The sequence below is a fragment of the Monodelphis domestica genome, chromosome 5 (genome assembly GCF_027887165.1).
Source record: "Monodelphis domestica isolate mMonDom1 chromosome 5, mMonDom1.pri, whole genome shotgun sequence".
Lineage (NCBI taxonomy): Eukaryota > Metazoa > Chordata > Mammalia > Didelphimorphia > Didelphidae > Monodelphis > Monodelphis domestica.
This window is the reverse complement of record NC_077231.1, coordinates 306,324,183-306,351,422: the sequence shown is the minus strand read 5'-3', so window position 1 is coordinate 306,351,422 and position 27,240 is coordinate 306,324,183. Positions and strand designations below refer to the sequence as shown.

At 47.6% G+C, this 27,240-nt stretch overlaps 1 protein-coding gene across 3 annotated transcripts in view; it reads right to left on the bottom strand.

The window, feature by feature from the left end:
• Positions 1–27,240, bottom strand: part of ANO10 (anoctamin 10) — a 213,615-nt gene that overhangs the window by 177,346 nt on the left and 9,029 nt on the right. For all 3 annotated transcript variants that reach the window (XM_007505242.3, XM_056800402.1, XM_007505241.3), the window contains exons 2-8: positions 20,417–20,569; positions 15,116–15,313; positions 14,426–14,560; positions 11,458–11,577; positions 5,682–6,254; positions 4,303–4,358; positions 2,509–2,583 (exon numbers count right to left, since the gene is read on the bottom strand). In XM_007505242.3, the coding sequence (XP_007505304.1) occupies positions 2,509–2,583; positions 4,303–4,358; positions 5,682–6,254; positions 11,458–11,577; positions 14,426–14,560; positions 15,116–15,313; positions 20,417–20,555 (1,296 nt within the window). In that variant the 5' untranslated portion in view covers positions 20,556–20,569. The remainder of the gene's footprint in view (positions 1–2,508; positions 2,584–4,302; positions 4,359–5,681; positions 6,255–11,457; positions 11,578–14,425; positions 14,561–15,115; positions 15,314–20,416; positions 20,570–27,240) is intronic.

The window sequence follows — 27,240 nt, the reverse complement described above, 5'->3', positions numbered from 1 at the left end:
GCCATTGGTGCTTCAGTGGGACACTCCCTTCAGCGTGAGTTCTGCTGATATTCTTGGAGGTCTTAGCCTCGTGTGCACTGAAGGTTCTCAGCTGATTTTTCAGCATCTCCTGGCTCTTCAAATTTTGGCTTTTAGGATTCTGGTCCCCTTTCGGATTCACATTTGCAGTCTGGAGACATTAGGATTAAACTCAGGGTATTGGTAGCCAGACAGTACTTTCTGTCTCTTTTTCTAAATTTTTCCACTTTCACTCTTTCCACCTCTTTGTAAATAAGGCTGCTAAACGTCATTTTGACTTAAGCTGTAACATTTTTAAATTGGCGACCACAATATTACTTTAGAATTCTCATCTTTAGCATAAAACCTAAATTTAAATTCTTATATGAATGGAGTTTTGATGCTTAAGGGTCGCTCTACCATAAATATGAATAACATGGAAATCGGTTTTGAACAATGATATATGTATAACCAGTGGAACTGCCTGTCAGATTTGGGAGGGGGGGAGGGAGAAGGGGAGAGAAGGCCATGAATCGTGTAACCATGGAAAAAATTCTAAATAAAAAAATTATAATGAATTTTTAAAAAGTAATTTGTGCTTTGTGAACCTTTCTCATAAAAATTAAACTCCAGATACTGAGGAGAGGCTTGAATAGCAAAAGAAGATTCTAGAAAGCCAAAGTCTTCCCTCCATTTCCTGTTCATTCCAAGATATGTGAATCAGCTGTGGCAACCCACTGAAGGTGGGTATCAGAAAGATAATGACACAGCATGGGACTTTGGCCTCAAGAATGCAGTAATTTAGTAGATGAAAATAGGACTCAATGAATCCTGGGCACCAGGTTGCCATGGCACCCAGTATTTTGGGGATATGGGAGTACGTGTATTTCTACTCACTCACAGGTGCTTATGTTTTTACTGTCAAAATTCTTTGGGACAGAAAAAGTCTGGAGCTCTGGATGTGGGCACCTTTGATTTCCTTAGTCCTTTCACCATGGCAGCCCTGGTTTTAGCTTTAGCTTGGCCTCTGAACATGAAGGATTGGAAAAAAGGATAGAAGGCACAGAGAGGTTGTCAATCAGGATTTCTACCTTCCAGGGCTGTGTTACATGCTTGTACTGAACTCCCATGAGTCTTTCTGGAGAATTCTTTAAGATTCTTCTATTTTTTTTTTTTTAGTGAATTTAATCTTGTTTATTTACAGCTAGAGAGTAAGTCCATTGGCAGACTCCATCTTTTTTTTAATTTAAATTAATTTGGTTAGTCAATTTAGAACATTATTCCTTGGTTACAAGGATCACATTATTTCCCTCCCTCCCTTCCCCTCTTCCCACCCTTCCCGTAGCTGACACACAATTCCACTGGGTATTACATGTGTCCTTGATCAGAACCCATTTCCATGTTGTTGGTGTTTGCACTAGGATGTGCATTTAGAGTCTACATCCCCAACCATATCCCTTTGACCCATGTGGTCAAGCAGTTGTTTTTCTTCAGTGTTTCTACTCCCACAGTTTTTCCTCTGAATGTAGATAGTGTTCTTTCTCGTAGATCCCTCCAGGTGGTTCAGGATCACTGCATTGCCACTAATGGAGAAGCCCATTACATTCAATTGTACCTCAGTGTATCAGTCTCTGTGTACAATGTTTTCCTGCTTCTGCTCCTTCCACTCCGCATCACTTCCTGGAGGTCCTTCCAGTTCCCATGGAATTCCTCTAAGATTCTTCTATTGACCCTGATTAGCGTTTCAAAACTGGCACTGAGAACCAGTGTCCTCCAGCAAAAACGCCTTCCCCTTCTTCCCCCACTTTTAACTTAAAATATTTTTCAATTATATGTAGACAATTTTTGACAATTGTTTTCTGGCATTTTATGACTCAGATTCTCATTCTCCCTAGTCTATATAGGTTATACCAGTGCTTTCATGCTAATCATATTTCCTTATTTCCAGTGCCATGGCAAAAGAAATGCCACCCCCCATAAAAACTCAAAAGAAATAAAGTAGAAGATGGCATGCTTTGATCCACAATCAGGGTCTTGGGCTGTGGAGAGCATTTTTCACCACGAGTCCACTGGGGTTATCTTGGGACTTTGCTGATGATAGTCTTTCCCAGTGGATCACTGTACAGTATTTTACCATTTATATGTTCTCCCGGTTCTGCCTACTTCATTCTTCATCAGTTCATCCAAGGCTTGTTTTTCCTGACTCGTACCCGCCTTGTTTTTAAAGACCATCACCAGAAGTGACTGCCTATCTCGATCCCCGCTTTCATAGGTCCGGGAAGCTCTTGGTGTGGACACTTTCTCCATCACTGCAGACTGCAAGGCCTCCGTAACTTCAGAGTCTAGAGATACCCAGAGCACTGGGAAGTCGGGAGACTTGGCTGTGTTCACAAGGCTAGGAAGAGTCCCAGGTGGGCCCTGGGAACCCCGGAGCCCAAGTCAGGCGGCTCTCTACCTGCACGGCTCAACACAGAACTAATTTGTAAAACTTGTGCCGTTTTTCACACTCACCTGTCTCAAAAGTTTCATATCCTTCATCACAAAGGCAATGTAGAAGAGTGATGCAAAACAGTTTAGAAAGTTGAACTGTCAAAATAAAAATGAAAAAGGGTTGCAAAAGTAAGACAGTAAAAGTGCTCAAAATCAAGGGGCAACTTCAGCTACATTTCAAAACTACAAAGTGTCTTTTTACAAAAATCAACCCGCCTGTGGGTCAGGGGCCCGAGAGAGGCCCGCTGCTGCTCTCTGATGAGCCCCTCCTGCTCCTCAAGCAAACCAAGGGGAGGGAGATAAGGTCTACCGCCAACAAGGTGATGAATGTGGCCCAACTGGGCGGGAGGCAGGGCCTCCCAAGGCCTGGAAGCTCTGACCATGCAGATGACCAGGCACGTTGAGGGCAAGAAATCGTCCCATTTAAAGACCTTTTTAAAAAGTTTAATCATTTGGGAGAAGACGTCTTTTTCTTTGTTTTCTTAGGCAGGGAATCTATGATTGTTCAGTTATTTCAGTTGTATCCAACTCTTTGTGACTTCATTTGGGGAATACAGATCCTGGATCTATAGTCATTTCCTTCTCCAGCTTATTTACAGATAAGGAAATGGAGGCAATCAGGGTTAAGTCACTTGGCCCAGGGTCACCCAGCTAGTAAATGCCTAAGGTCAAATTCGAACTCAGGTCTTCCTGACTCCAGACCTGGTACTATATAACCTGCACCACCCAGCTGCCCCAAGGCAAAGAATACCAAACATATTTTCACCTTCTCTGGACAACTCAATTACTTGGACTGTGCTACAACACAGGGGTGCGCCAGAGCCTCTTCGGACACAGAAGGCTCTTTTCCATTACACTAAATGCCCCCGTGTGGCCCTGTCTCTTTAGTCTGCTCTTTATTGGCCTTCTGTCTCCTCCCTAAATTCTAGATCACTGAAGGGGCCATCAGGAGTGAGTAAATGAGGTGGAATTGTGCTAATTCTTGGTTATCTAGGATAGAAGGAGAACAATAGGGCAGGCACTCCCTGACGATGAACATTTCACATTTACCAACAGCCCCTGGGGAGTCCTGACCTCCGAAGCCCCAGCTGTGGGCAGCAAGTCAGCAGGAGCGTATTGAGCACCCCTAGGTGCCAAACACTGTCACCGTGCAGTACTTTGCTGAGGCTGTTCCATGGAGGCTGGCAGGAAGTCCCTTCTTCCCTATGACCAACCTCCTTTCTGTGGGAGCACACTGCATTTCTCCCCAAACACAACCTGGTCAAATGCACTTAAAGCTTTCTCTTCCTCACATGTTGTTTTGTATGATTTTTCATTGCAAACATGCAGAATGTAACTACATACCACGTGAAATGAGCTGTTAGGAACTCTCCATAGAACTAATCTTTGATGCCATGTGGTTTCTATGGAAAATACATTCCAAATTTCAAAAAGCACTTGCGGATTTTTATAACAGAACTCATTCATAAGCCGGGGATTGGAGACTTTAATACATGAGCAGATTTTTAAAAACAACAACAAAACCCTTCCCTTATCAAACTGTTTAGAAAAGCTTCCAGGAAGGAGCTGGTGGCTCTGGGGTCAGAAATGAGAAAATTAAGGCTTTAGACAAGCCAGACACGGGACAAGTTGTTTTTGAAGAACTTAAAAGGAGCAGCAATATTAATTCCTATAACCTGAATTTTCTTATATTATTTTTACTTTTCTAACTTAAGAACATACTAGACCGCAAACAAGTCATTATAATTCATTTCTAAGAGTTATGGATTTTGGTCTTCAAGAAAAACATATTTACACAGAAAAAAACGCACTTACCACCAAAACTTTGAGGATGAGATGATTTTGGTAGGCAGACTCCAGCCTGTGATTTTCTGAAATTAGCCATAAGAAACAGTGATGTCTCTCCCTCAGACAGAAACCAACGTTCATTCAATAACACCAGGCAAAAGTCCCCCTTGCTCACAGTACCAGTGCCAACTGCCAGGGCCCTTCATCACTCACTTAAAAAAAGTGCTTGACTGATCATGGCCTTCTTTCCCTTCCCACTAAGAGAAACAACACTTACTCCCCACAAAAATTTTAAGAAGGAAACAGCTAGATAACGAAGAAATGTTTTTAAAGAAAACATACAATTCCAGCTTGCATAGCAAGGTAAGAAATGCCTATTTTAAGCCCAAATTGTATTCATAAACTAGGGTGACCCCCGTTATGAATTATGCTGCTCCAAAAGAAATCTAAGCAGCCTAGGGCAAACAGCAGCGGGCAGGCAGAATAATGCCATTAACACGGATACCCAGGTATGCCCATAGCGCAAGTCCCTGCAATGAGCTGGCATCAAGGACCTTCCTTCATTGAAGCACGGGACTCAAAGGGGCCAACACAAAGGTCCCAAGATTTGAGCCGTCTTGTCCTCCTTGGGAAAAGTGAACAGTACACAACAGAACTGGAGACCCTTCTTAGCTAAGCAGCTAAAACCAGAGGACACAAAGGAAGACAATCGTGGGATGCTGCCCTCAATTAAATGACTAATTAAATTAGTCAAAAACACCTTCAGGGTCCCCGGGATGAAGTACTAGATTTCTTGCTGGAGAAGCTCCAATGATCTCTCAAAATGGTTTTCAGCCCATCCACTGTTCCTTTCTCCCAGTGGAACCTACTTTTCAACATGAGGCCATGGAGTCTCTGCTTCTCAGATTTGGGGCTCCTTTAGGATAACCAACAAATCCCAAGGACAGAGGCTGGCCAGAGCACACTATGCCACTTTGAGCCAGAAGTCCAGAGCTTATCAAGACCCGGGGCCATCGGAGAGTCTTTCTTCCTGCCTTCCTGCCTTCTTTCCTCCTCTTGCCTTCTATCTTAGGATCAATACTGTCTACTGGTTCCAAGGCAGAAGAGTGGGGAGGGCTAGGCAATGGGGGTTAAGTGACTTGCCCAGGGTCACACACCTAGGAGGGGTCTTGAGGCCAGATTGGCACCCAGGACCTCCCATCTGCCCTGAGTCTTTCTTGGCCATGGCCATGGAAAGCTAGCCTGCCTCAACAGACTCAAGGAGCATCTATTGGGCATTTGCTGCGTGACCTGGGGGTACCAAAACAGAAGAGAGCTGGTCTTCGGGAGCTGGCATGCCACTGGGGACTGAAGTCAAATACCCAAAGAGGGCCCTGCTCCTCTGGCGAGAAACAGGGCAGACTCACCCCAGGAGGTTAAGAATTCTGCAGCAAAGCGGTAGAGACGGTTCATGATTTCGATCACAATGGCATAGACGATGCTGGGCAGGAAGAGGAGGAAGCTGGTCAGTTCAGGGTAGTTACTGTCGTGGTGCACGTCCTGAGCCCAAGTCTCCAAATCAAAGTAAATCATCATAACGTAAAGGGAAAAGTAGAGGCAGAGACACACGAAGGGCAAAGAGACCAGGTAGATCCGCAGCTGTCTCTTGAAGCTGGAGTACAGCGGCTCTTCCCGGCCGGTGATGGGGTTGATGCCCAGCACCCCGTGGAAGCCCGGCCGGGGCTCCTCGAACTGTCTCTTCATCAGCAGCGTCCCCCACCGATAGGTCATGAGGGCGCAGCCGCGCTTCCACACCTCCAAGATCACGGTGGACCAGATCAGGTTGAAGGAGGCGAAGATCACGTACTTGTCGTAGTCCTCCCAGTCAAACACGTAGTATGGCAGCCCGATGAGCGCCATTGGGATCAGGGCCAATGTGAAGTACTCCAAGAAGCCAAAGTAGAGGGCGATGGTTTCTCCAAAGTAAGCACGGATGCCATCTTTGGATAGGGAAGGAGGAAGAAAACAGCAGCTGTGAGCCCAGGATTCCAAGGAAGGGGATGAACACACACACACACACACACACACACACACACACTCACACACACTCACACATGCACACACTCATACACACATACTCACACACACCCCACACATACACTCACATACACACATACTCTCACACACACTCATATACACACACTCAGATACACACACATACACACTCACACACACACTCACTCACACACACTCACACATGCACACACTCATACACACATACTCACACACACCCCACACATACACTCACATACACACATACTCACACACCCCACACACACACTCACATACACACTCACACACACTCACATACACACACACTCACACTCACACATGCACATACTCATACACACACACTCACACACACACATTCACACACCCCCACACATACACTCATATACACACATACTCTCATACACACTCATATACACACACTCACATACACACTCACACACACTCACACACACACTCACTCACACACACACTCACAGACAGGCAGGAGGAAACCTTTTAATTCTCTGAAGGGCATCTCCCCTGAGAAGTATGTCAAAGGAGAGGAGAGATCGGGGTGGAAGTCACCCCTGAGACGCCCTGGCTGGGGGACCCCTGAGAGTCACACCCCCTCTTTGCCCCCAGGCACTCTAGCAGAAGTTAGGCACAAGGCTGGCTGCTGAGCTCCATGGGGACAGGGAGCTTCGCACCAGTGAGGCGCAGTACTAACCCTGTGGCTGGAGAGGCCAGACCTTCCCCATGGCCATCGTGCCCTCAGCCCCTGCTCCTGAGAACATGGGACTGAAGTCCGGAGGGACGGCCCCCACACACCATCTAGGCCCAAGCCCTCCCGGTCACCCTCCCCTGGGAAGCCGGGCCCATTTACCGGATGAAGAGCCCACCCAATACAAGGCCAGGCACTGGGGCTGACCAAGAGCAGAGCTCTGGGAGCCCAGAGACCTGGCTCTCCTCCTAGCTCCTTGGCTCATACTAGTGTCAATGGAGGAGCCGCCTCAGACTCCCCACCTGGGAAAGGGAGGGCTGGACACCGCTTTGCCTCGAGAGTCCCTTTCAGTTTTAGGCTTGTGGGCTGATGAGAGGCTCCTTCCGTGCCGGTTCCGACAATCGGCAAGGCAAGCCCCTGCGGAGCCACCGGTGCGGCTCGGTTCTGTTCCCGCTCCTACACCTCTCCCTGCCCTCCCTGGAGTCAAGAAGGGGGCTTCTGTGTCTCCCCAGAGCCGCTGGCGCCCACTGCCTCCCCTCCCCCAGCTTTCATCGGTGGTCCCCCGGAGCCCTGAGCATGTGGGAGTCTCCATTTAGGCTCTGGCCTAACCACAAAGCCCCTTCCCTGTTCTGGCGCAGGAAGTAAAGGAGAAAGCTCGCTCACTTCGAACCCAGGAAGCTCGTTTAGATCGTTTCTCTCTGGCGGCCATCGATCAAGGCAACGAATGAATGGGGAACTTTCGGACAAAGCTGAAGGAGGCGGGAGGGGACGTCAGGAGGCAGCCCTTCCCGCCTCCGTGGCGTGACTGTCCAGTGAGGGTCCATCCACAGAGGGCTGGAAGAAGAGCGGAGCGGCCGTGCTTCGTGACTCACTGATTCAGCCCTTGGCTGAGCGGGTCAGACCAGGCCTAGGAAGATGGGGGACTCGTACTCCCGAGGGGGCCTCACTGGGCACAGAGGAGACGGTCAGGAATCAGAGGGTGCCCAAACTGCTTTTAGGCAAGAAGTGGAAAGGGTGGACCTGGAGGGTCAGGAAAGAAGGAAATGGACATTGTGGACCACAGCTTACACGACAGAAGAGAGAGGTTCTGGCCAGAGAGGAAGCACACCCAAGAAGAAGCGGGACAAACACATTCAATCAAAGGAACTCTGAAAGTGACATTAGAAATGAAGGCCTTGAAGACAGAGCCAAACCCACAGTCACATCCGGAGAAAATGTGACACTGAATCCAATAGGAAATCCAAGGAAAAGAGGGCAGGGAGACAAGCAAAAAGGTCTGTAGACCTGGGGTGGGGCTGGCCACTCTCGCCCAAGGAAGAGGCTGTCCAAAACGCATCCTGGCACCTTGACCTCGGCACGGCGGGGAATAGGGGCCATCTGGTCCATGACATGCTTCTGGGTCGCAGACTGAGGCCGCCTAAGGCAGAGCCCCGAACCTAGGAAAGGTGCCCCGGGGTGAGGAGCCGTCAAGGGTCTGGGCTAGGTATCCGGCGAGAAGGAAGTTCTGAAGCCAGCAGCAGCCGGGTGGCTCAGACCCCAGGGGCACGGCGTGCCCTCAGTTCCTGCCTCCTGCCCAGTCTGAAGTCTACAGAGGAATAACTGGGGCAGGAATGCAACCAAAGAGAAGCTACAGTTCTGCCATCAGAACCAGCAGTATCTGCTGTTGATCTCCTCCGGACTCAAGTCAGGAGCTTGAAGAGATCTGCCTGAGGTGGGAGATGAGCAGCGATCAAACTTTGTTCTGAATCAGACCACTTTGGTGCACTGAGAGCTTCTGGGTCCCCAGCCTGGCCCCTGAGAGCCTAGAATAGCACACAACTCAATGCCCCAAGAAAGCAGCGGCAAGACCACCCAGAGCTTCCCTCCAGTAGTACACAGAGCCTCTGACAGATTGGCAAAAGAGATAAAGAACCGGCCCAAACAACAAACTCCCTGAAAATCAAAAGAGACCATGGAGAATCCAATGACTCTATGAGGCAACAAGAAATATTAAATGATGTTAAAAAAATAAGAAATGGAGGTGGGGGGGAGAGGATTAAGGAATCTCAAAGCAAAAACAACTGACCTGGAAAACAGATTGAGGAGAATAAATTTAAGAATCACTGATCTAACTAAATGCTATGATCAACAAAGAGACTAGACATATTTCATGACATTTTAAAAGAAAGTTATCTAAATCTCTTAGAAATAGAGAGGAAAATGGATAGAATCAACCAGCCACCTCCTGAAAGAAATCTCCAAATGAAAACTCATAAAAACATTACAGCCAAAATGTAGAATTTCTATGTCAAAAAAAAAATCCTACAAGCAACCAGAAAAAAAAATATTCAAGTACCAAGAAGTCACAGTGAGAATCCCACACAATGTAGCAGCCACTACTATAAAGGAGCAGAGAGCTTGGAATATTCCAAAAGGCAAAGAATATGGACTTACAGCTAAAAACAGATTAGCTAATAATACTGCATATAATCCTACAGGGGGGAAAATTGGATTTTTAATGAAATAAAGGACTTCTCAGTATTCCTGATGAAAAGACTAGAGTGAAGTTCAAACAGCTGTAAAGAGAAACAGCAAAAGGTAAACAGCAGTAAACAATCATAAGGGGCTAAAGGAGAATAAACTACCAACATTCAAATAGAGAGAGATGATGCATGTGAACCCTGTTATCATCAAGAGTCATGGAGGAACGGATTCTAATTAGAGAAGGTCTAGGAGTGGTTCTTTGATGTCTTGATAATCATAAAAGAAGAACAGAAAGAGAGGGGATGAAGAATCATTGAGTGGGGGGACAGGGGAAAGGACAAAGGCATGGAAAAGTTACCTCAAATTATCTCGCACAATCAGGGTGTGTAACATAAACCTCTAAGCAAACAAAGAGGTAGGGAAGCTGGTAACACTTGAACCTTATTCTCACCTGAACGTGTCAAAGGAAGAAGGAAAACACAGACCCAGAGTTAGCTACAGAAATACATTTAACTCAACAGGGAAATAGGAGAGAAAGGGAAGAAAGGAAAAGGGGACATTGAAGGGAAGGAAGATTAAGGCAGGGAATCATCCTAAGCAAAGCAAACTATAATTAAGGATATGCAAAATATGCATAACTCTTTTATTAGGCTGCAAAAATGGGAATCTGAAGGTATGCCATCATTGAGGCATGGCTGAACATGTGATGGTCTATGATTGTGATGGAATTTATGAGAAATGATGACAAGGAAGGTTTCAGAGAAACCTGGGAAGACTTGTATGAACTGATGCTACAAGAAATGGATGGAATCAGAGAACAATGTATTCGGGGACAGCAATGTGGGCCTGGCAAAGAACCTTGACAGACCCAGGGACTCCAGTCAGCATGATGATCAACCCTGATTCCAGAGGGCTGACGATGAAACATGCTACCTCCTCTCGATAGTGCCGTGAACTCTGGAGAAATGACACCCATTCTCTGGAGATGGTCAACTCGGAAGTCGTGTTTAACTCTCCCTATCTGGAAATGGACTCTTGTTTTTCTTTCATTCTCAAATGGGGGAAGTGCAGGGATGAGGGTAGATGAGTAAAAAGGCAGAATTTTTGCTGAGTGAAAAGAAATTAAAACCTTACTAAAAACAACAGAAAATGGAGGCCATCCGATCTCCTCTAGCCTATTACAATAGTTTCCCTCCTCAAGTCTCCTCTAGACAGCTGCCAAATGGATTTTCCTGAACTGCAGGTCTGACCATATCACACCCCAAGCTCAATGGCTCCCTCTTATCTCCAGGGTGAAACAGAAACTCTTGTTTCACAACCTGGTCCAGAAGAGAAAGGAAGAAAGACTACAGTCTCTTCCACACACATACTCTGAGCCATTCTAGCCTACTTCCCTCCTCCTGGCCTCTGTACTGACTGTCCTGTGTCTGGCCTGTTCTCCCTCCATCATCCCCACCTCTTCAAACCCCTAGCTTCCTTCAAGATTCATTCTAAGATCCACTTCCCAGAGCAGCTTCTTCCTGGTCCCCCTAGATGCTGGCATCTTCCCCTGCAGGCTTTCCTTCTATCAGAAGTTGTTCTCTTACGATTCCCCATTTATCCTGGGTTTCAACTCCCTGTTGGCCTTTTCTGTTCTGGCCTACCCACGCTCAATACTATCCTCCTTGCCAGACAACATGGAAGTAAAATAAGAGGGGGCATTCCTGTTCTCTCTCCACTGCCCGTGGTCGCCACCCTCGCAATTGTGCAGGAAGGGAGTGTTCTAGCATCCTGTGCCCCCGAGAGGGGTCCAAGGGGGCTCCTGGCCTGCCTGGCATTGGTCCCTGCTGTGTGCTCTCTTGGCTCCAGCCAACGTCACCGTCCTCTCCCCACCTGAGAGCCTGGCCTGGTCCAAAGGACCCACTGAGCAGCCCTTGTGGAAGTGGTTAACCATCCCATCTGTAGAGAGACTCGACCCTTGGACATACCCAGAGGTTGATACTTCATCTTGAATCGATTGTACCAAGTGCTCTCGAGCTTCTTCAGAGACTCTTTATCATGAAGAGGGAAGACCTGAGTCACGAGGCCGGAAGTGAGCAGTCTCCGCACTGAGAGAGAAAGGAGAAGCGGTGAATGACGGCAGGACTGTGCTAGGCCTCTCCAGAAGGCCTTTGGATTAGCGTCCCATGCTGGGCCCATTCAGCACGACGCTGCCTGGTCCCGAGGCTCACGCTCTAAATTAGGCAATGTCACTATCCAACAGCAAAGACTCCAAACAGTACCGAGGACCTAGGGATCCCCCAAGTCCCTACGGTCAGTCATCCGCAGGGTTTTAACTCCCCAAATGAAAACCTGCCTCCCTTCTGTACTGGCCAACTGGGAAAGGAGTCTCTTGTGAGGAAGGCAGGGGACACCCCATGGATCTCCTCTCTTCGTCACAGGACAGGCCCTGGTGGCTCAGGAATGGTTCCCGGCCTCTTTTTCATCCCCCTCTAGAGGCAGGAGCAATCTGGTTCTCGTGTTTGTAGAGCTCCTGCCCTTGCTCCGTCTTTTTTCCCAGGACCCTGATTCTGGCTTCCACAAGGACATGGAATATAGTTCATCTTCTTTGGTAAGAACATGGGAAAAGAAGGAAGGGGAAGTGCACACCTCCTGCCCTGCCTGTGACACGAGCTGGACAGACAGCGTCCATCAGTACCTATTTCTTAAACAGGCATTAAAGCTGGGCCCCAGGACTGACTAGGAAGAAGAGAAGAGAATCGGTTAGACCTGGAGGCCTTCCTCTTCTCTAGAGGATGTACAGAAGAAGGTAGGCAAGAATCACAGGATGACCTGGGCCAGCTCACAGATCTGTTGGAGCCAACCCAGAGGAGATGTGGTCCATCCCAATGCCACCCTCCCGGTCCTTTGCTTAGCATTGACCTAGGATTCTAGAATTATCACTGTCGTCTTCTTGAACTTGTTTTAATGTCTATTTTTAGTCTAAGGGTTGGGTTTATGGTAGCCTAGGCCTGGCTGGGTTCATGAGATCTTAAGGTCATAGAGATAAACCTAGAGGTTAGAAGCCACCAAAGCTGATTTCATTTTACAATTGAGGAAATTGAGGTACAGAGCTGTTAAATGACTTGCCCAGGGTCACCCAGTGAATGAGCAGGTTTTGAACTCGGGTCTTTTTGACTCCAGACCCATGCTCTCTGGTAGACTAGGGGGCCTCGTAAGGTCCAGCTCTACCACTTCCTAGATGTGTGACCCAAGTGGATCATTTAATCTCTCTAAGCCTTGGTTTCTTCATCTGTAAAATGGGAATAATAATGAATGTTCTAACCATCAAACAGAGTTGACCCATAGCATGGCTTGAAAGCTTGGGGACTTCTTTTAAAAGGTGTAACTATAAAATGCCCTAAATATTAGTTATCATTTGGTTGTCAGCTGTTTAAAGCACTCTGGTGCTCTCCAGATAACAAAGGAGACCTCTTTCTTTGTATAAAACCACTGCTGTTTCTTCCTTGTTACATACCTAAGCCTGGCACACATGCATGCGCCATGTTCCCTATGATGTTGGAACTACGACCGTATACTGGTTTGGGAACGGCTAAGATTCGTCTTCTCTGCTTTCGATGGACTATGACATCGAGGCTAGTCTTTTTACTCTTCTTTGGCTGCCAAGACACAGGGTGTCTTTTAGCACAGAGCAACCTCTGGACGAGTGATCAGAGTGGTCTGGACGATCTCAGCCGAGGGGTTCGGAGAGATACAAGGTAAGCAGCCCTCAAGCTCCTGACTTGGCTGCCAGTGCCAAAGGATAGCGATGATGATGATGTCAGCCTTCCCCAAAGGCAGCTTTTTGATTCATTTCCCTCCTCCTGCCACTTAAAGAGGTTAGTCACCAGGAAAAGCCTGACCCACGCAACCCCACGTGGATCTCTTTAAAGAGAGCGATAATGGCAGCTAAAGGAATGGTGAATGCGCTGGTGCCAACTTCCGGTGGAGCTACTTATTTGTACGATACCAGTCACATCCACACTAAGGAGCCCAGTGGATACGAAGACTCTCTGAGCGTAATGATGTCCAGGGCTTACCATGACCCGGAACTGATATATCTTTGCTCCCACATGACGTAAGTTCTCTCCTATAGCCTCAGAAGGTCTCCGAGAGTCACGTCAAGATCTGTGCTGATAACCCCGTTGAAAGACGGGGTAACTGAAACTTGGGACCTGGCCACTATTGGCCAAGTGAAGGAACTAAGACTAGCTACTCTGGTGTCACGTCCATTCATTACATCAGTTCAGCGTCAAGCAGTGGGCTGGCCAAGGCAGCCTGGTGGACCACAGTTTGATGGAGGAGGAAGCTGTGGCCTGACCCAAAGGGACATAAGATCAAGCAGAGAATGAGAAGGTGGGAGAGCCTACATAAGGCATGTCCAACACCACCACACCTGGCCTTACTGCTGAACGCTCTCCAATTCCACCCCTTCCCTCTGCTGGGGAAGCTTCCATCTCTCCCTTCTGGAATGAGCATTGTCTCCCTCTGGACATTTTAAACTTAACTACAACCCAGCAGCCACAGAAGCCAACACAGGTGACAATGGGAGAATTCCTCTCCTTGCCCCAGCACCCACATCTATGCCCCTAGCTCATGGGTGGCTCCAGGAAAAGCCTCTACTTCTTCTTCCTTTTGTTTTGGATGGGACAGAGTGAGTCTCACAACCAAAGCAGGCACGGATGGGTCATTTTCTGCATCCTGGAGGATTCATTGGGATTTACTGAGTCTGTGGCAACTGGTCAGTCCTGCCCTTTAAGAAAACTACTAGACGAGCAGAGGGAGAAGGGATGAGGGCCTGTGCCAGGGCAGTGACTGTGTGAGTGGAGAGCAAGGACGGGCCCCAATAGGAAACTTCTCTTTGGGTTTTCTGTTCTCTAAAATGCAGAATAAACTGTAAAGCACTGAATAACTTACAGATTGATTTTCCTGGATAGAGCTTTGCCTGGGGATAGCCAGGGATCATTTTTTCATCTCTGGCTCTAAGATTTTCAAGTTCATGTTTGATAATAAATTGACACTCGGCCATTGTAAGGAAATCATCATTATCATCTGTAACAGAAAAAAAAAAAAGAGTTTTGACTTTTATTTTAAAATTGCAAAGTTCAAAGAAAAATTCAATGAAACTATCCTTATTACCTCAGGCCCCAGAAATGATGACCCAAACAAGAAACACAGTTAGGATTCGAACTGCAAAAACAATCAGGGAGCACAATATCCAGACATCAGAGGAGAGGAGGAAAAATGAAGGGGCATGGGCCAATGCCCAAAGCCCTGCCCCAGGAATCCATGGATGTGGGTTCAAATCCTACATGGGATGATTACTCCTTGTGTAACCCACAGTAAATCCTCTCTCCTCTCCAGGCCCTGGCTTCATCATCAAAAAAAAGACAGGCCCTGAGGTCCCACCTAAGGTGAGATTTACAGTCCTGTGATAATAACTTAAAAATCCAGCACTACCACACTGCCGTTTAGCTCTCATTATACACATTATACACCTATGTCTGGTGTGCTTATCAGGCTACAACAGCATCTTCCTCTAATTTTTTTTTTCACATATAACATCCCCAAAGGAGAAAGCAAGACTGGGGTGGACTGAGAACATACCACTGAAGCCACTGAAGTTCTGTCTGGTCTCATAAGTGAACACTCTCATGGTGTGGTCGTTGCATTCTTTCACTAATCCCACCGATTCTGCTCCAAGCAACAACCTGATGGTGGAGGCACCAATGAGATATAAATTCTTACTTTCTGAGGTTTGTTCTTCACCGTTCTCTACCAAGGGTCTAATTAACAACTGGGCACCTTTAAAGGAAAGAGGGAAGAGGACAAGTCAAATGATTATAAAGAAAAATACCATAAAAGTCATTTTTTTAAAAATACAAGTCATTTAACATTTTTTCCATCCATACCAGGCTTTCAAATTAGTAAGTGTCTAGATAAAAGAAATCAGATGAAAAGAAAATGAATAAAAGTTAAAGGGAGATACAAGCAAATTAGAAGAATAGGAAACACATTACCTATCAGATTTATGAATCGGAGAAGAACTTATGAATAAACAAGAGATGGAAAGCATTGCAAGATGTAAGATGGACACTTTTGAATATGTTAAATTAAAAAAGGTTTTGTACAAATAAGACTAATGTAGCCAAGATTAGGAGAAAAGCAAGAAGTGGGGGAAAACTTTTTTATAGACGGTTTCTTGGATAGATATCTCATATCTAAAATACATAGAGAACTTTGTCAAATTTATAAGAATATGAGCCATTCCCCAATGGAGAAGTGGTCAAAAGATATGAACAGACAGTTTTCAGATGAAGAAAGCAGCTAGATATATAACAATATGTAAAAATGCTCTAAATCATTATTGATTAGAGAAATACAAATCAAAACAGCTCTGAGATATCATCTCACATCTATCGGATCGACTAAAATGATAAAAGGGCAAAATGACATGTGGAAAAAGGAGACACTAATACACTGTTCATAAAACTGTGAATTGATCCAACCATTTTGGAGAGCAACTTGAAATTATGTCCAGAGAGTTATAAAACCGTGTATACCTTTTGACCCACTGATACCAGCTAAGTTTCTTTTCTTTTCTTTTTTTTTTAAACCCTTACCTTCCACCTTGGAGTCAATACTGTGTATTGGCTCCAAGGCAGAAGAATGGTAAGGGCTGGGCCATGGGGGTCAAGTGACTTGCCCAGGGTCACACAGCTGGGAAGTGTCTGAGGCCAGATTTGAACCTAGGACCTCCCGTCTCTAGGGCTAGATCTCAATCCACTGAGCTATCCAGCTGCCCCCCTAAGTTTATTTTCTAAGGTGATCAGGAAAAAGGAAAAGAACCTATGTGTTCTAAAATATTTATAGTAGCTCTCTTTGTGGTGGCAAAGAAATCAAGAGGATGTCCATCAGATGGGGAATGGCCAAACAAGCTGTGGCATATGATTGTGATGAAATACTACTGTGCCATAAGAACTGATGAACAAGTTAATTTTTAAAAAACATTGAAAGATATACATGGAATTATGAAGAGTGAAATAAGCAGAACCAAGAGAATGTTATATACAACCACACAAATATTGTTTGAAGAATAATTTGTGTATGTCCACCTCCAGAAAAAGAGCTGATAAATAAAAACATGCCAGATATAATTTTATATATACATAATAAAATAAAATAAAGGTTGTTTTTTTTTTTAAGCCAGGCCCTAGCATATTTTATTGTTGTTGTTCAGTCATTTCAGTCATGTCCAACACTTTGTATTCTGAATTGGGGTTTTCTAGGCAAAGATGTGGGCTGGCCATTTCTTTCTCTAGCTCACTGACTGATGAGGAAACTGAGGCAAACAATGACTTCGCTAGGGTCACACAACTAATATGTGTCTGAAGCCAGATTTGAACTCAAGAAGAGGCATCTTCCTGACTCCAGGCCCATTGCTTCATCTATTGAGCCACCTGGTTTCCCCTGAGAATTCCTCTTCCTGTATCACCACTCATTGTATATGAGAGATTACAGTCAAGAACCCCTGCACCAAATCCCATCTCAGATAAGCAGGTAAGCAAAGTGCTAGGCTCAGAAGCTACAAAAGAGGCCCAGAATTCGCCCTTCCTGGCCTGGGTTTTGTCATCTGTAAAGGGGGGTGGCGGCAGCCCATTCCTCACAGAGGGGTGGACGGGACATGCCTTCCACATCTTTAGCCACACACAGAGAAGCCATTTAGGTTCCTGACCTATACAGTGATTCGAGGGGAGGCAGCTGAGAGAGAATGGGGAAGAGATCCGGGTTCAGCTCCTGCTGCCAGTCACTAGTCAGGTGGTGAAAGGAGCCTCAGATGAGCTTCCTACAGGAAGTGACATTCACAGTGTTCGTCAGTGTCAGTCAGGAGTATCCTGGCTCAGGACTCAGAGACCTTTACGTACTTTATCCCCTTTACTCATTGTGAGGCCCCAGCTGAAGGGAGGGAGCCTCTTCTTTTCACAAATAAGGAGACTGAGTGGAGGCTCCTCCCCAAGCAGTGACTTGCCCCGCAGCCTCAGAGCTGCCAAAGTTGGGCTGGGCCCGAAGCCTAGCAACTCAGATCACTCCAACAAGACACAGATTCGGACAATCTCCTGCCTGTGCCTGATGGGAATGATAGTTTTTCAAATGAATATATTTTTTTCAGGCAAAAGAAAGCTTATGAATCTGTATGAAAGATATGAAGGCCAGCAAAAGTCTTACTTATATAAGAAAAGATTTTTAACACAATGAAGCGAGTAATAAGAGTGGCAAGTGTTCAGAAGGCCATTAGAGTTGCCTGTATGCGCCATTTTCCCTAAATCAAAATACATTTCCCAAACCCTAAGGAGTTTGTGTGCTTGCCTCCCCAAAGGCAGGAGAGCGGAGTGGCTGTAGGAATGTGCCCCAGGCTTTCACTGATCTCACATCCTCAGCCTCAAAAGAGGATTTGCACCAGAACACTGGATTCTGACAATTAGTACAAATAATAGGACAGTTGTAATATTCATGAGGAAAATCATTTATTTTTTGAATTTTGCTCCTACAAAAGGCTTTTTCCACCTAGTGTTTTTTGATCCAGATATTCTATGATCACAAGTACAGGGAATTCCCAATATCAAGGGAGAGGGAGAACTGATCTGTAATTTAGAATCTCAGAAAGCCTGGAGCCCTGAAAGACTGTTGACTTGACCAAGGTCACATAGCTGGCATGTGTCAGAGGTGGGATTTAACCCAAGTCTTCCTCCCTCTAAAGCCAGTCCTCTGACCACCACCACCGGTTGCAGAGCAATGCCAAGAGGTTAATAAGAAGAAAAAACACAGTCATCCATTCACTTACCAATTTCTCTGGGCCGTTTCACTTACATATGATAACAATAACCTCCTTCAATTTATGCAAAAACCTTTCATATAAACATTGAAATTATAATAATGTTTGGAATAAAGTTTGGGGGCAAGAGATGACCTAGATAAATTAAAGGAGAGTCAGCATTGTTCGTTTTTAATTTTTAAAAAGTGTTTTTAACTCTTAACTTCTATCCTAGACTCAGTACCATGTATTGGTTCAAAGGCAACGGAATGGTAAGGGCTGGGAAATAAGAGTGAAGTAACTTGCCCGAGGTCCCATGCCTAGGAAGTGTCTGAGGCCAGGTTTGAACCCAGAACCCCCCTTCTCCAGGCCTGGCCTCAATCCACTGAGCCACCTCATTCCTCTCTATTTTTTTAAATGCTCTGTTATCACCATCTATGCAGAGCCGCTGGCCAAGGGAATTATCAGTTAAGTACAGACTCATTTTGGAGAAGACTTTTCTCTCTTGGTTGAGATCTAGTTCAACAATTGTAGAAAATACATGATTTCATTCTGATTTATACGGTCACACTCAGTGGCGGTTCAGTTCTATCAAGAGGCCTGGGTTCTGTTAAGGGCTCCGCAAGTGGCCATGGCTCATTGGAGTTGGGCCGCAGTGTCCCCAGGGGGCTGACAAGGCATTTGCTCCTCCATTCTGTCTACCTGGAGAGTGTGGGCCCATGTCTCTGCCTCTCGGCCAACAAACGTTTGTGAAGGGCTTCCTCGGGGCCAGGCCCTAGATCCACGAGGGCTGGGAACAGAAAGACACGGCCAGGGGACACTGCAGGCATGGAGGGGCCCAGAGAAGGCCTCTTGTAGACGGCGGGATCCGAGAGGACGCTGGAGGGAAACCAGGAGGGCAGGTGAGGAGGGAGAACATCCCAGGGCAAGAGGAGACGGGAGATGGCAGGCAGGCAGGCCGGGCCACCGAGGGACTGAGAGGGAAGAAGCCTGGGAAGGGAGGAAGGAGGGGGCCCAGGATGAGCTCTCTGAGGGCATGGGCTGTCTCTAGCCTTCCTCTGTATCCCCAGAGCTTAGCACAGTGTCTGCCACATAGCAGGTGCTTCATAAGCACTGCCTGAAGGCCCAATGGGCCGCCAACGCACCGCTGGTGGTGTGGGGAGCTAGGCCGACCGTTCTGGAGAACAGTGTGGAACTAGGCCCAAAGGGTGGAAAATGGCCCCTGCGCAACCTCTGCCTCCTCGAGGCAGAACGGAGACCCGACGTTTTCCTTCCTGCTCTCCGTCCCAAAGTCTTCTAGCAATCACTGGCTGAAGAAGTCATCACACGCCACCTTGGGACAATTTTCCTGTTCCCGCTCCCGTTCCCGGCTCTTCCTGATCATTTAATCCTTGCTGCTCTGAGGGCCACCAAGTAAATTTACTCTAAAATAGCTTCATTCATAAACATGAAGAAAAATGGTGCCAACATTAGATTATGAAAACTTTGACACCCCCTCATAGTGGCATCATACTGGCACATGTGGAAAATGGGGAGATTAAGGAGAATTAAGAGTCTCCAGAAAACAAGCAATTAATTGGCATAATAATAACTCACCCTCATATGGAACTTTTTCCAGCTTTGTCTTCCTGACTCTTTGGCCCCGAGCTGCTCCTTCAACATTTACATTTCTTGGAATTCTTCACAAGATCAATAATTATAATTATTATAACTAATAATTATGGGATATGGGGGCAGCTGGGTAGCTCAGTGGATAAGAGTCAGGCCTGGAGACAGGAGGCCCCATGTTCAAATGTGGCCTCAGATACTTCCTGCCTGGGTGACCCTGGGCAAGTCACTTAATCCCCATTGCCTACCCCTGACTAGCTCTTCTGCCTTGAACCCAATATGTAGCATTGATTCTAAGGCGGAAGGCAAGGGTTTAAAAAAACAAGTAACAGTGGGTTGCTTCAAGTCCATTTTAAGTACCACGTGTCTTATAAGTAGAGATAAAAATGGCCATTAACAGTCACTGGAAAAAAAGCCAAGGATCTCTGAAATTATCTTGAGCAATTCCGTGAAACAACCTAAAACAAGTAAAACCTCAGTTCACTCACCTCCGTTTTTCTTCTTATCATTAATCTTCTTCTCCAGCCACTTCCTGGTCTCTTCTTTGACATCTTGAGCAAGTTCTATGATTACTAAAGGCTTGAAAAAGGTCTCCGTAGTATCAAGGGCAGATAAGGTCACTTTCATCTTTTGGCAGTTCGCTAAAAAACAGAAAAAGGTGGAAATGTGTCCCTGTAGAACCCACGAGCATCGTGACGGCCCTTTGCGGCCTTGACTGCCTGCCATGCAACTCCAGTGGTTTTCTCCCAAGGTCCCAATGACGTCTCAATGGCCAAATCTGCGCTCACTTCTCCTCTTGGCCCCCCAGCCTTCTTGGAGGCTGCTGACCCCCCCCCTCAGCCAGTGCCTCTCTGGCTTGTCTGGTCTGATGCTCTCTCAGGCTCTTATGCTCAACCATCCTCCCTCTCCAGGGGCCTAATGGTTGGGCCTCCATCCTGGCCTCTCCACTCTTCGCTCTCCCCCCTCATCAGTGTCCGGGTTTAATGAGCTTCTTTATTCGGCTCTTTCTGTCCAGGCTGAGCCACAGTCACGAGTCCCTCACCGTCTATGGTCAAACTCAAACTGGACATCCTGGACACACGTTTTCACAGCCTCACCGATCATCTTAGATTCCACACGCTCCTGGGCAAGGGGGGGAAGGGAGCTGGGAAGGGTCTGGGGCGGGACTGGAAGCCAGGACCTCCTGCCTCCAGGCCTGGGTCAGTGCACTGAGCCACCTCGGTCCCTCGGCTCCCTTCAAGTCAGCAGGTCCAAACCCGAAGGCATCCTCGCTCCCCTCCAGCCTCCCGTCTTCCAAACGTGCCAGGCTTCTAGTCTCTCCAGAGTTGGGGTCTCGGTGTTACCTCCTCCCCCTCCTCCCCCCCACAGCCTTTCCCGCCCGACATCTTGGACCAGGGCCTCCTCTCCTTGCACTCAGACCAAGGCACGAGACTCCTCACTGGCCTCTTGGCTGCCCCCCCCACAGCTGCCCAAGGCTCTCCTGCCTCAAACAGAACCTCGGTCCTCCTCGGGTTGATTTCAAGGCCCCTTTCCCGTCCCACCACCCACTGCTTCCCTCCTCACACCTGTCTCGGTTCTCAGAGACGGAATCCCACCTCCCTCGCCAGTGCCCCCCCCATTTCTACGCCCAACACTTCCGGACCACCCTGCTGGGGCCATCGTGCCCTTGTGTCCCTGGGGCCTATTTGGCTTCTGGATCGAGCGTCCCAGCCCCACTAACCAGGCCGTCTCCCCTAAAAGAATCAGGGCGAAGGAAGGCAGCTTTGGGGCTTCAAGCATTCATTTCTCCTCTGATCTTCACGGAGGCACACGGGCAGCTTCCCCCAGATTCACACGTACCGCAGGCTGGATTCGAACTTGGGCTCTGGGGACCCCAGGTTCAGGCTTCTCCCCACGAGGCCTCGCAGCGCCCAGAACGCAGTCCTCGTGAGGGCAGGGACTGGCTGAAACCTTTGGCTCCCTGGCGCCCGGAGCGCGCACCCGGCCCTTGGGAAGCCGTTGATAAATCAGTATTAGGATGGGCTTTGTAGCTCTTGGTAGCACTGTGAGGAGGGGGCCCGACGCCGAGACCCCTTGTTTACAGACGGGTAAACAGAGGCAGGAAGCAGGGGCCTGACTGGCCCGGAGTCGTACAGTAAACCAGTGTAGACAGGAGTCCTGACTCTAATTCCCCCCCTTAGCCGCCCTTTCTCTTCACACGTGATCCCAGAGCACTCTAGTCGGCTCCCACCCAGGAGAGTGGCAGGACAGACTCTGCACGTGGGCCGCAGATCCCCTCGGAGCCAGGCAGCGTCCAGACGGCAGACAATAGAGAGAGAAAACCCCAACAAGGACTGTGGCTGGGTCACAACTTCCCAAAGCCCTTGTCCTTGCTGTGCAGAAAAGCACATGAGAGAGCCAGGCCCGGAGATGGGAGGTCCTGGGTTCAAATCTGCCCTCAGACACTTGCTCACTGTGTGACCCTGGGAAAGTCCCCTCCCCCCCCCCCCCCAGCCCTGACTGTTCTTCTGCCTTGGAACCAATACACAGTCGGGATTCCAAGAAAGAAGGGAAGAGTGGGGGGGGGGGGTGCCTGAGCTTTTAAACTCTAACAAATACATCACTGTACAGAAGTTCAAAGACATTTTTTAAAAATTAACTCTTTCCTCCCTCAGAGATTAAAACAAATATATAAAATGGTTCTGTCGAGATGAGCACACACACTGATTGGTAGAAAGCAGAAAGGGTCACAGGATTTAAGAAGGCAAATGATATGTTTTAAGGGAAGAGAAGAGGGCCCTCAAATACTGGCTTATTAGTGAACTGGACGATGATTTCTGGGAAAATAATAAGTCATTAAAAAGGTGGCTGATAAACACCAAAAAAGTAGAAATCACCCCAAATCCATCGTGGCTTCACTCAGAACAGTTTTGGGTTTTTTTAACCCTTACCTTCCCTCTTAGAATCAATACTGGGTATTGGTTTCAAGGCAGAAGGGTGATAAGGGCTAGGCAATGAGGGACAAGTGACTTGTCCAGGGTCACACAGCTAGGAAGTGTCTGAGGCCAGATTTGAACCCAGGATCTCCCATCTCTAGGTCTGGCTCTCAATCCACGGAGCCACCCAGCTGCCCCCCAAAACAAGTCTTACTAAACTCAGCTTATTTCTGTTTTTCACCAGATTACTAAACTGGTAGGACAGGGGAATGTTATAAATATTGTCTGCTTGTTTCTTTTTTTTTTTTAGCCCTTACCTTCCATCTTAGAATCAATACCAAATATCACTTCCAAGGCAGAAGAGCGGTAAGAGCTAGGTAAAGGGGGTTAGATGTCTTGCCTGGGGTCACACAGCCATAAAGTATCTGAGGTCAAAATTGAACCCAGAACCTCCTGTCTCAAGGCACTCCCTAAACCCGGAGTGACTCCATCTGCTTCGATTTTAACGAACATTTGACAAAGTATCTCACGTTATTGCTGAGAAAACCTAACAGGGATGTGGGTGAAGCAGAATGAAGGAGCACCCAGTTGTTCTAGACTAACTTGGCAGGAACTCCCCAGGGCAGTCCTCAGGGAAACCTGGGCTCATGATTACTGCTCTATTAGTCCCCGCTGTTGGTGTCCCGCCACGGCCAACTCCTCCTCCTCCACGATCGTCCCAATCTGTCCATAACACTATCTAGCCATCCCATCCCCAGCCATCCCCCTTTTCCTTTCATCGTCAATCCCCAACATTGGGGGATTATTATTAATAATAAGTATTCATTGTTCCTCCCTGCCGTGAGACAAATATTCTATTCCTCCCCGATTAGTTTCACTCTCTCGTTGCCCACCGAGGGGGTCCCAAACCTTTTTGTCTCTCCTCAATCCCACGATCCTCTTAGCCAAAGTCTCCGCCTCAAACCTCACCGAAAAAAAACGGAGGCCGTTGGCCAAGAGCTCCCCCCTTCCCGTCATCTCACCTCCTCTGGGAATCTCCCACTTCACTCCAATTCCAGATGAAGAGCTAGACTTGCTCCTAGCCAAAGCCAATCCCTCGGTGTGAATCCTCCATCCCCTTCCCAATTCTGCAAGTGTCCCACTAGGACCTCAGTCTCTCTGGTCTTCACTATCTCCCTATCTACCAGTTCCTTTTCTGATGCCTACAGACAAGTCTGCATCTCCCCCACCTTTAAAAGGAACAACCCCCCCCCCAACCTAAGGATCTCTTGCTAGCTCTTGTTCTCTAGCTTCCCTTTTGTGGCTAAATTCCCGCTGCAGTCTGGCTACTGCCCTCCTCATTCTGCTTCTGCCTAAAGTCCCCAAAGATCTCTTTGTCATCAAATCCAGCAGTCTCTTCCCTGTAGTTTTTGACATTGTTCACTTTGAGCCTTTCTCCTACAGTTGTTTCCCCTCCCTGCTCTCTCCAGATTCTCCTCCCCATAGAAACTTTTCTTTGCGGGCTCTTTATTCATGCCACCCCCGCTAATCCTAGGTATCCTCTCAAGGGTCTAGCCTAGGCCTTCTTCTCTTCTCCATCTGTATTCTCTTGCTCCCTGATCTCATCCATGGTCATTGGGTCGTTTTTCAGTTGTCAGACTCTTTGTGAGCCCATTTGGGGTTTTCCTAGCAAAGATAATGGAGTAATTTGCCATCTTCTTCTCCAATTCTTTTTACAAATAAGGAAACTGAGGCAGGGTAAAGGGATTGTCCCAGGACCACCCAGCTAGCGTCTGAGGCTAGATTTGAACTCAGGAAGATGAGTCTTCCTGACTCTAGGCTCCACCCTCTATCCATTGTGGCCCTTAGCAGCACAGCATCAGCTCTCATAGGTGCAAGTGTTTCTATGCAGATGATTCAGCACTAACCTCCACCCAGGGCTTCAGTCTCACATCATCCAGCTGGAATTCCCCTCATTGTCCAGGGCACCCAGAGCCATAACCTTCAGTCTTACCCTTGACTCCTTGCTCCCTCTCTCCCCACACATCCAATTCATGGCTGCCTCTCCCCCAGGGCCCCTTGTCTCCTCTAGGTCGAGCCCTCATCACCACACTATGGCCACAGCATTCTCTTGGTCTCCGTACCCTGATCCATGTTCTTCTCTATCCTATCTATGGAGCCTGGATCTGAGCTGGCCCCGCTCCATGACTTCCAAGATGAATAGAAATGCCTTTGTTTGGCATTCAAAGCTCCCCTAATCCAGCACCTCCCGGCCTTGAGAGCGTGCCTACCTGAGCCTCCTCCATGAATTCCCAGCACTTCTTGGGGACCAGCTGGCTTTCAAAGCCCGAAGGCTTTCTCTGCCTTGGCTTTCTTCAGATCCCTCTCAAATCTCACCTACTCCTAGAGGCCTTCCCATCCCTCTAACAACACCTCCACCTGCTCTGAACAGATCTTGAATCAATCTGGTTATTTGTAGGTTGTCTCCCCAATCAGGGAGGAAGCTCCTTGGGGGCAGAGATCTGAGTAAGGCCAGAGATAGGGTCTGATGGAGACTTGTATCCCGACTTCCCCAGGTGAGGGTCCACATCACGATCTTTTCTCTGTGACCCAGGAACGTACTTTTGTTGTAGTTGAATGCTGCCAATTGTATCTGACTCCGGGATCCCATCTGGGGTTTTCTTGGCAAAGATACTAGAGTGGTTTCCCATTTCCTCCTCTAGCTCATTTGACACATGAGGAAATGGAGGCAAACAGGGTGAAGTGACTTGTCCAGGGTTACCCAGCTAGAAGTGTCTAAGGCTGGATTTGAACTCAAGAATCTTCTTGACCTCAGGCCTGGCACTCTAGCCACTGTGCCACCTAACTGCCCCCCAGGAATATACTAGAGCTTGTTGATTGACACTGCATACTTATAAAGGAGAGCTAACAAGAGCTGACCCAGAGAGCAGTGACCTAAGACACTCAGTTCAAAGGATGTGCTCAGGCCACTTTTCTGTGGCAAGAGGCTTGACCCCATGGCCAGGTACCTACTGCTGACCACCTAAGACCAGGCAATGGAAAGAGCACTGACTCTGAGCTCTGACCTGGAAGTCTGAGGACATGGGTTCAAGTCCCACCTCTGCCTCTAATGATCTGGACAAGTCACTTCATGACACTAAGCCTTGGTTTCCTGATCTGTAAAAGGAATAGGGTGGATGGCTTCTGGGGTCCCTTCCAGTGCTGTAATTTTGAGCTTGTCCAACCACTTTCAAAAAGCCCCAGGGCCTGGATGTCTTAAAAAGCTTAGCCGCTAGGCAATCAAGCTTCAAGTGGGCAGAGCTCTCCTCCCCATCACAATAGTACAGCCAACTGTCAGCAGCTTCCCCCATCTCCTCCAGAAGAACAGCAGTCACCCCAATACCAGGCTTTGAGAGGGGGCAAACTCTTAAGTGACCAAAGATGGACAGCATATGTTTGCTGATCCCTGGGAGAGTTCTTGGCCATCTAACATTCCTTCTTGTTTTGGAAACTATAAATAAGTGTATTCTAAAACATTGTCTATAATACAGAAAGCACCGTGTCTGACCCTAAGCTACAAAGCTAGAGATAAAGCAGACTGGCAGCCTGCCCTCAACATCCCAATAGGAATGATAACTGAAGAGGAGAAAGAAAGTGGGCCCGGGGCAACCTGGGACAAGGGAGGGCTGACTGTAAGCGAAGGATCTTCACATTAAGGCATCCCTTCTTGGGCCTCCAAGCATTTTCACTGGCAGTTCAGGACAGCTTATCTGTTTTAGGGCTTCCCTTCAATCTCAGCAGGAATTCCACCTTGGACAAGACGCCCTCCATCCTCCTTAATCTTAGTGCCCTCCTGTCCTGTCTTGGAGGCTGTTTGCATGTGTCCCCCCTCCCCCACTAGACCGTGAGCTCCCTGGGAGCAGGGACTGTTTGCCATGTCTGTTGTTTGGCACACAGGAGGTACTTGGTCAATGCCCTCTGACTTGTAATCATCCAAACAAGTAGTCTTCGGGGTCCACCCCCAGGGGAAGGGATCCAAATGCAAATGGTGCCCAAGGACTGATGGAGCAGAGATCAGCGGCCTCAAGGACAGAGTATCTCCCTTCTACCATTTTGGGATGTGTCTGTCATACATTCAACCAGCACTAGCTAAGCTTGTTCATTCTCCCTGGTGCCCCCTCTCCATAGGAATGAAAGGAAAAAAGACAAGACAGGGCCAGCCTCTTCCAAGGGTGCTAAATGTTTAACCACTGACTGCAGGACTCGCTTTTCAGCTTACTCTGCATTCTCCACACTTTCTCCATCATTTCTTAAGTGCAATCAATGGAACAATAAACGGAGCCTCTATTTGTAGTGTTTGAAGTTGACTCCCCCAGTGTGAGCAGAAAGACACCCCTGCCCAGTATCTGAGCTCCTCC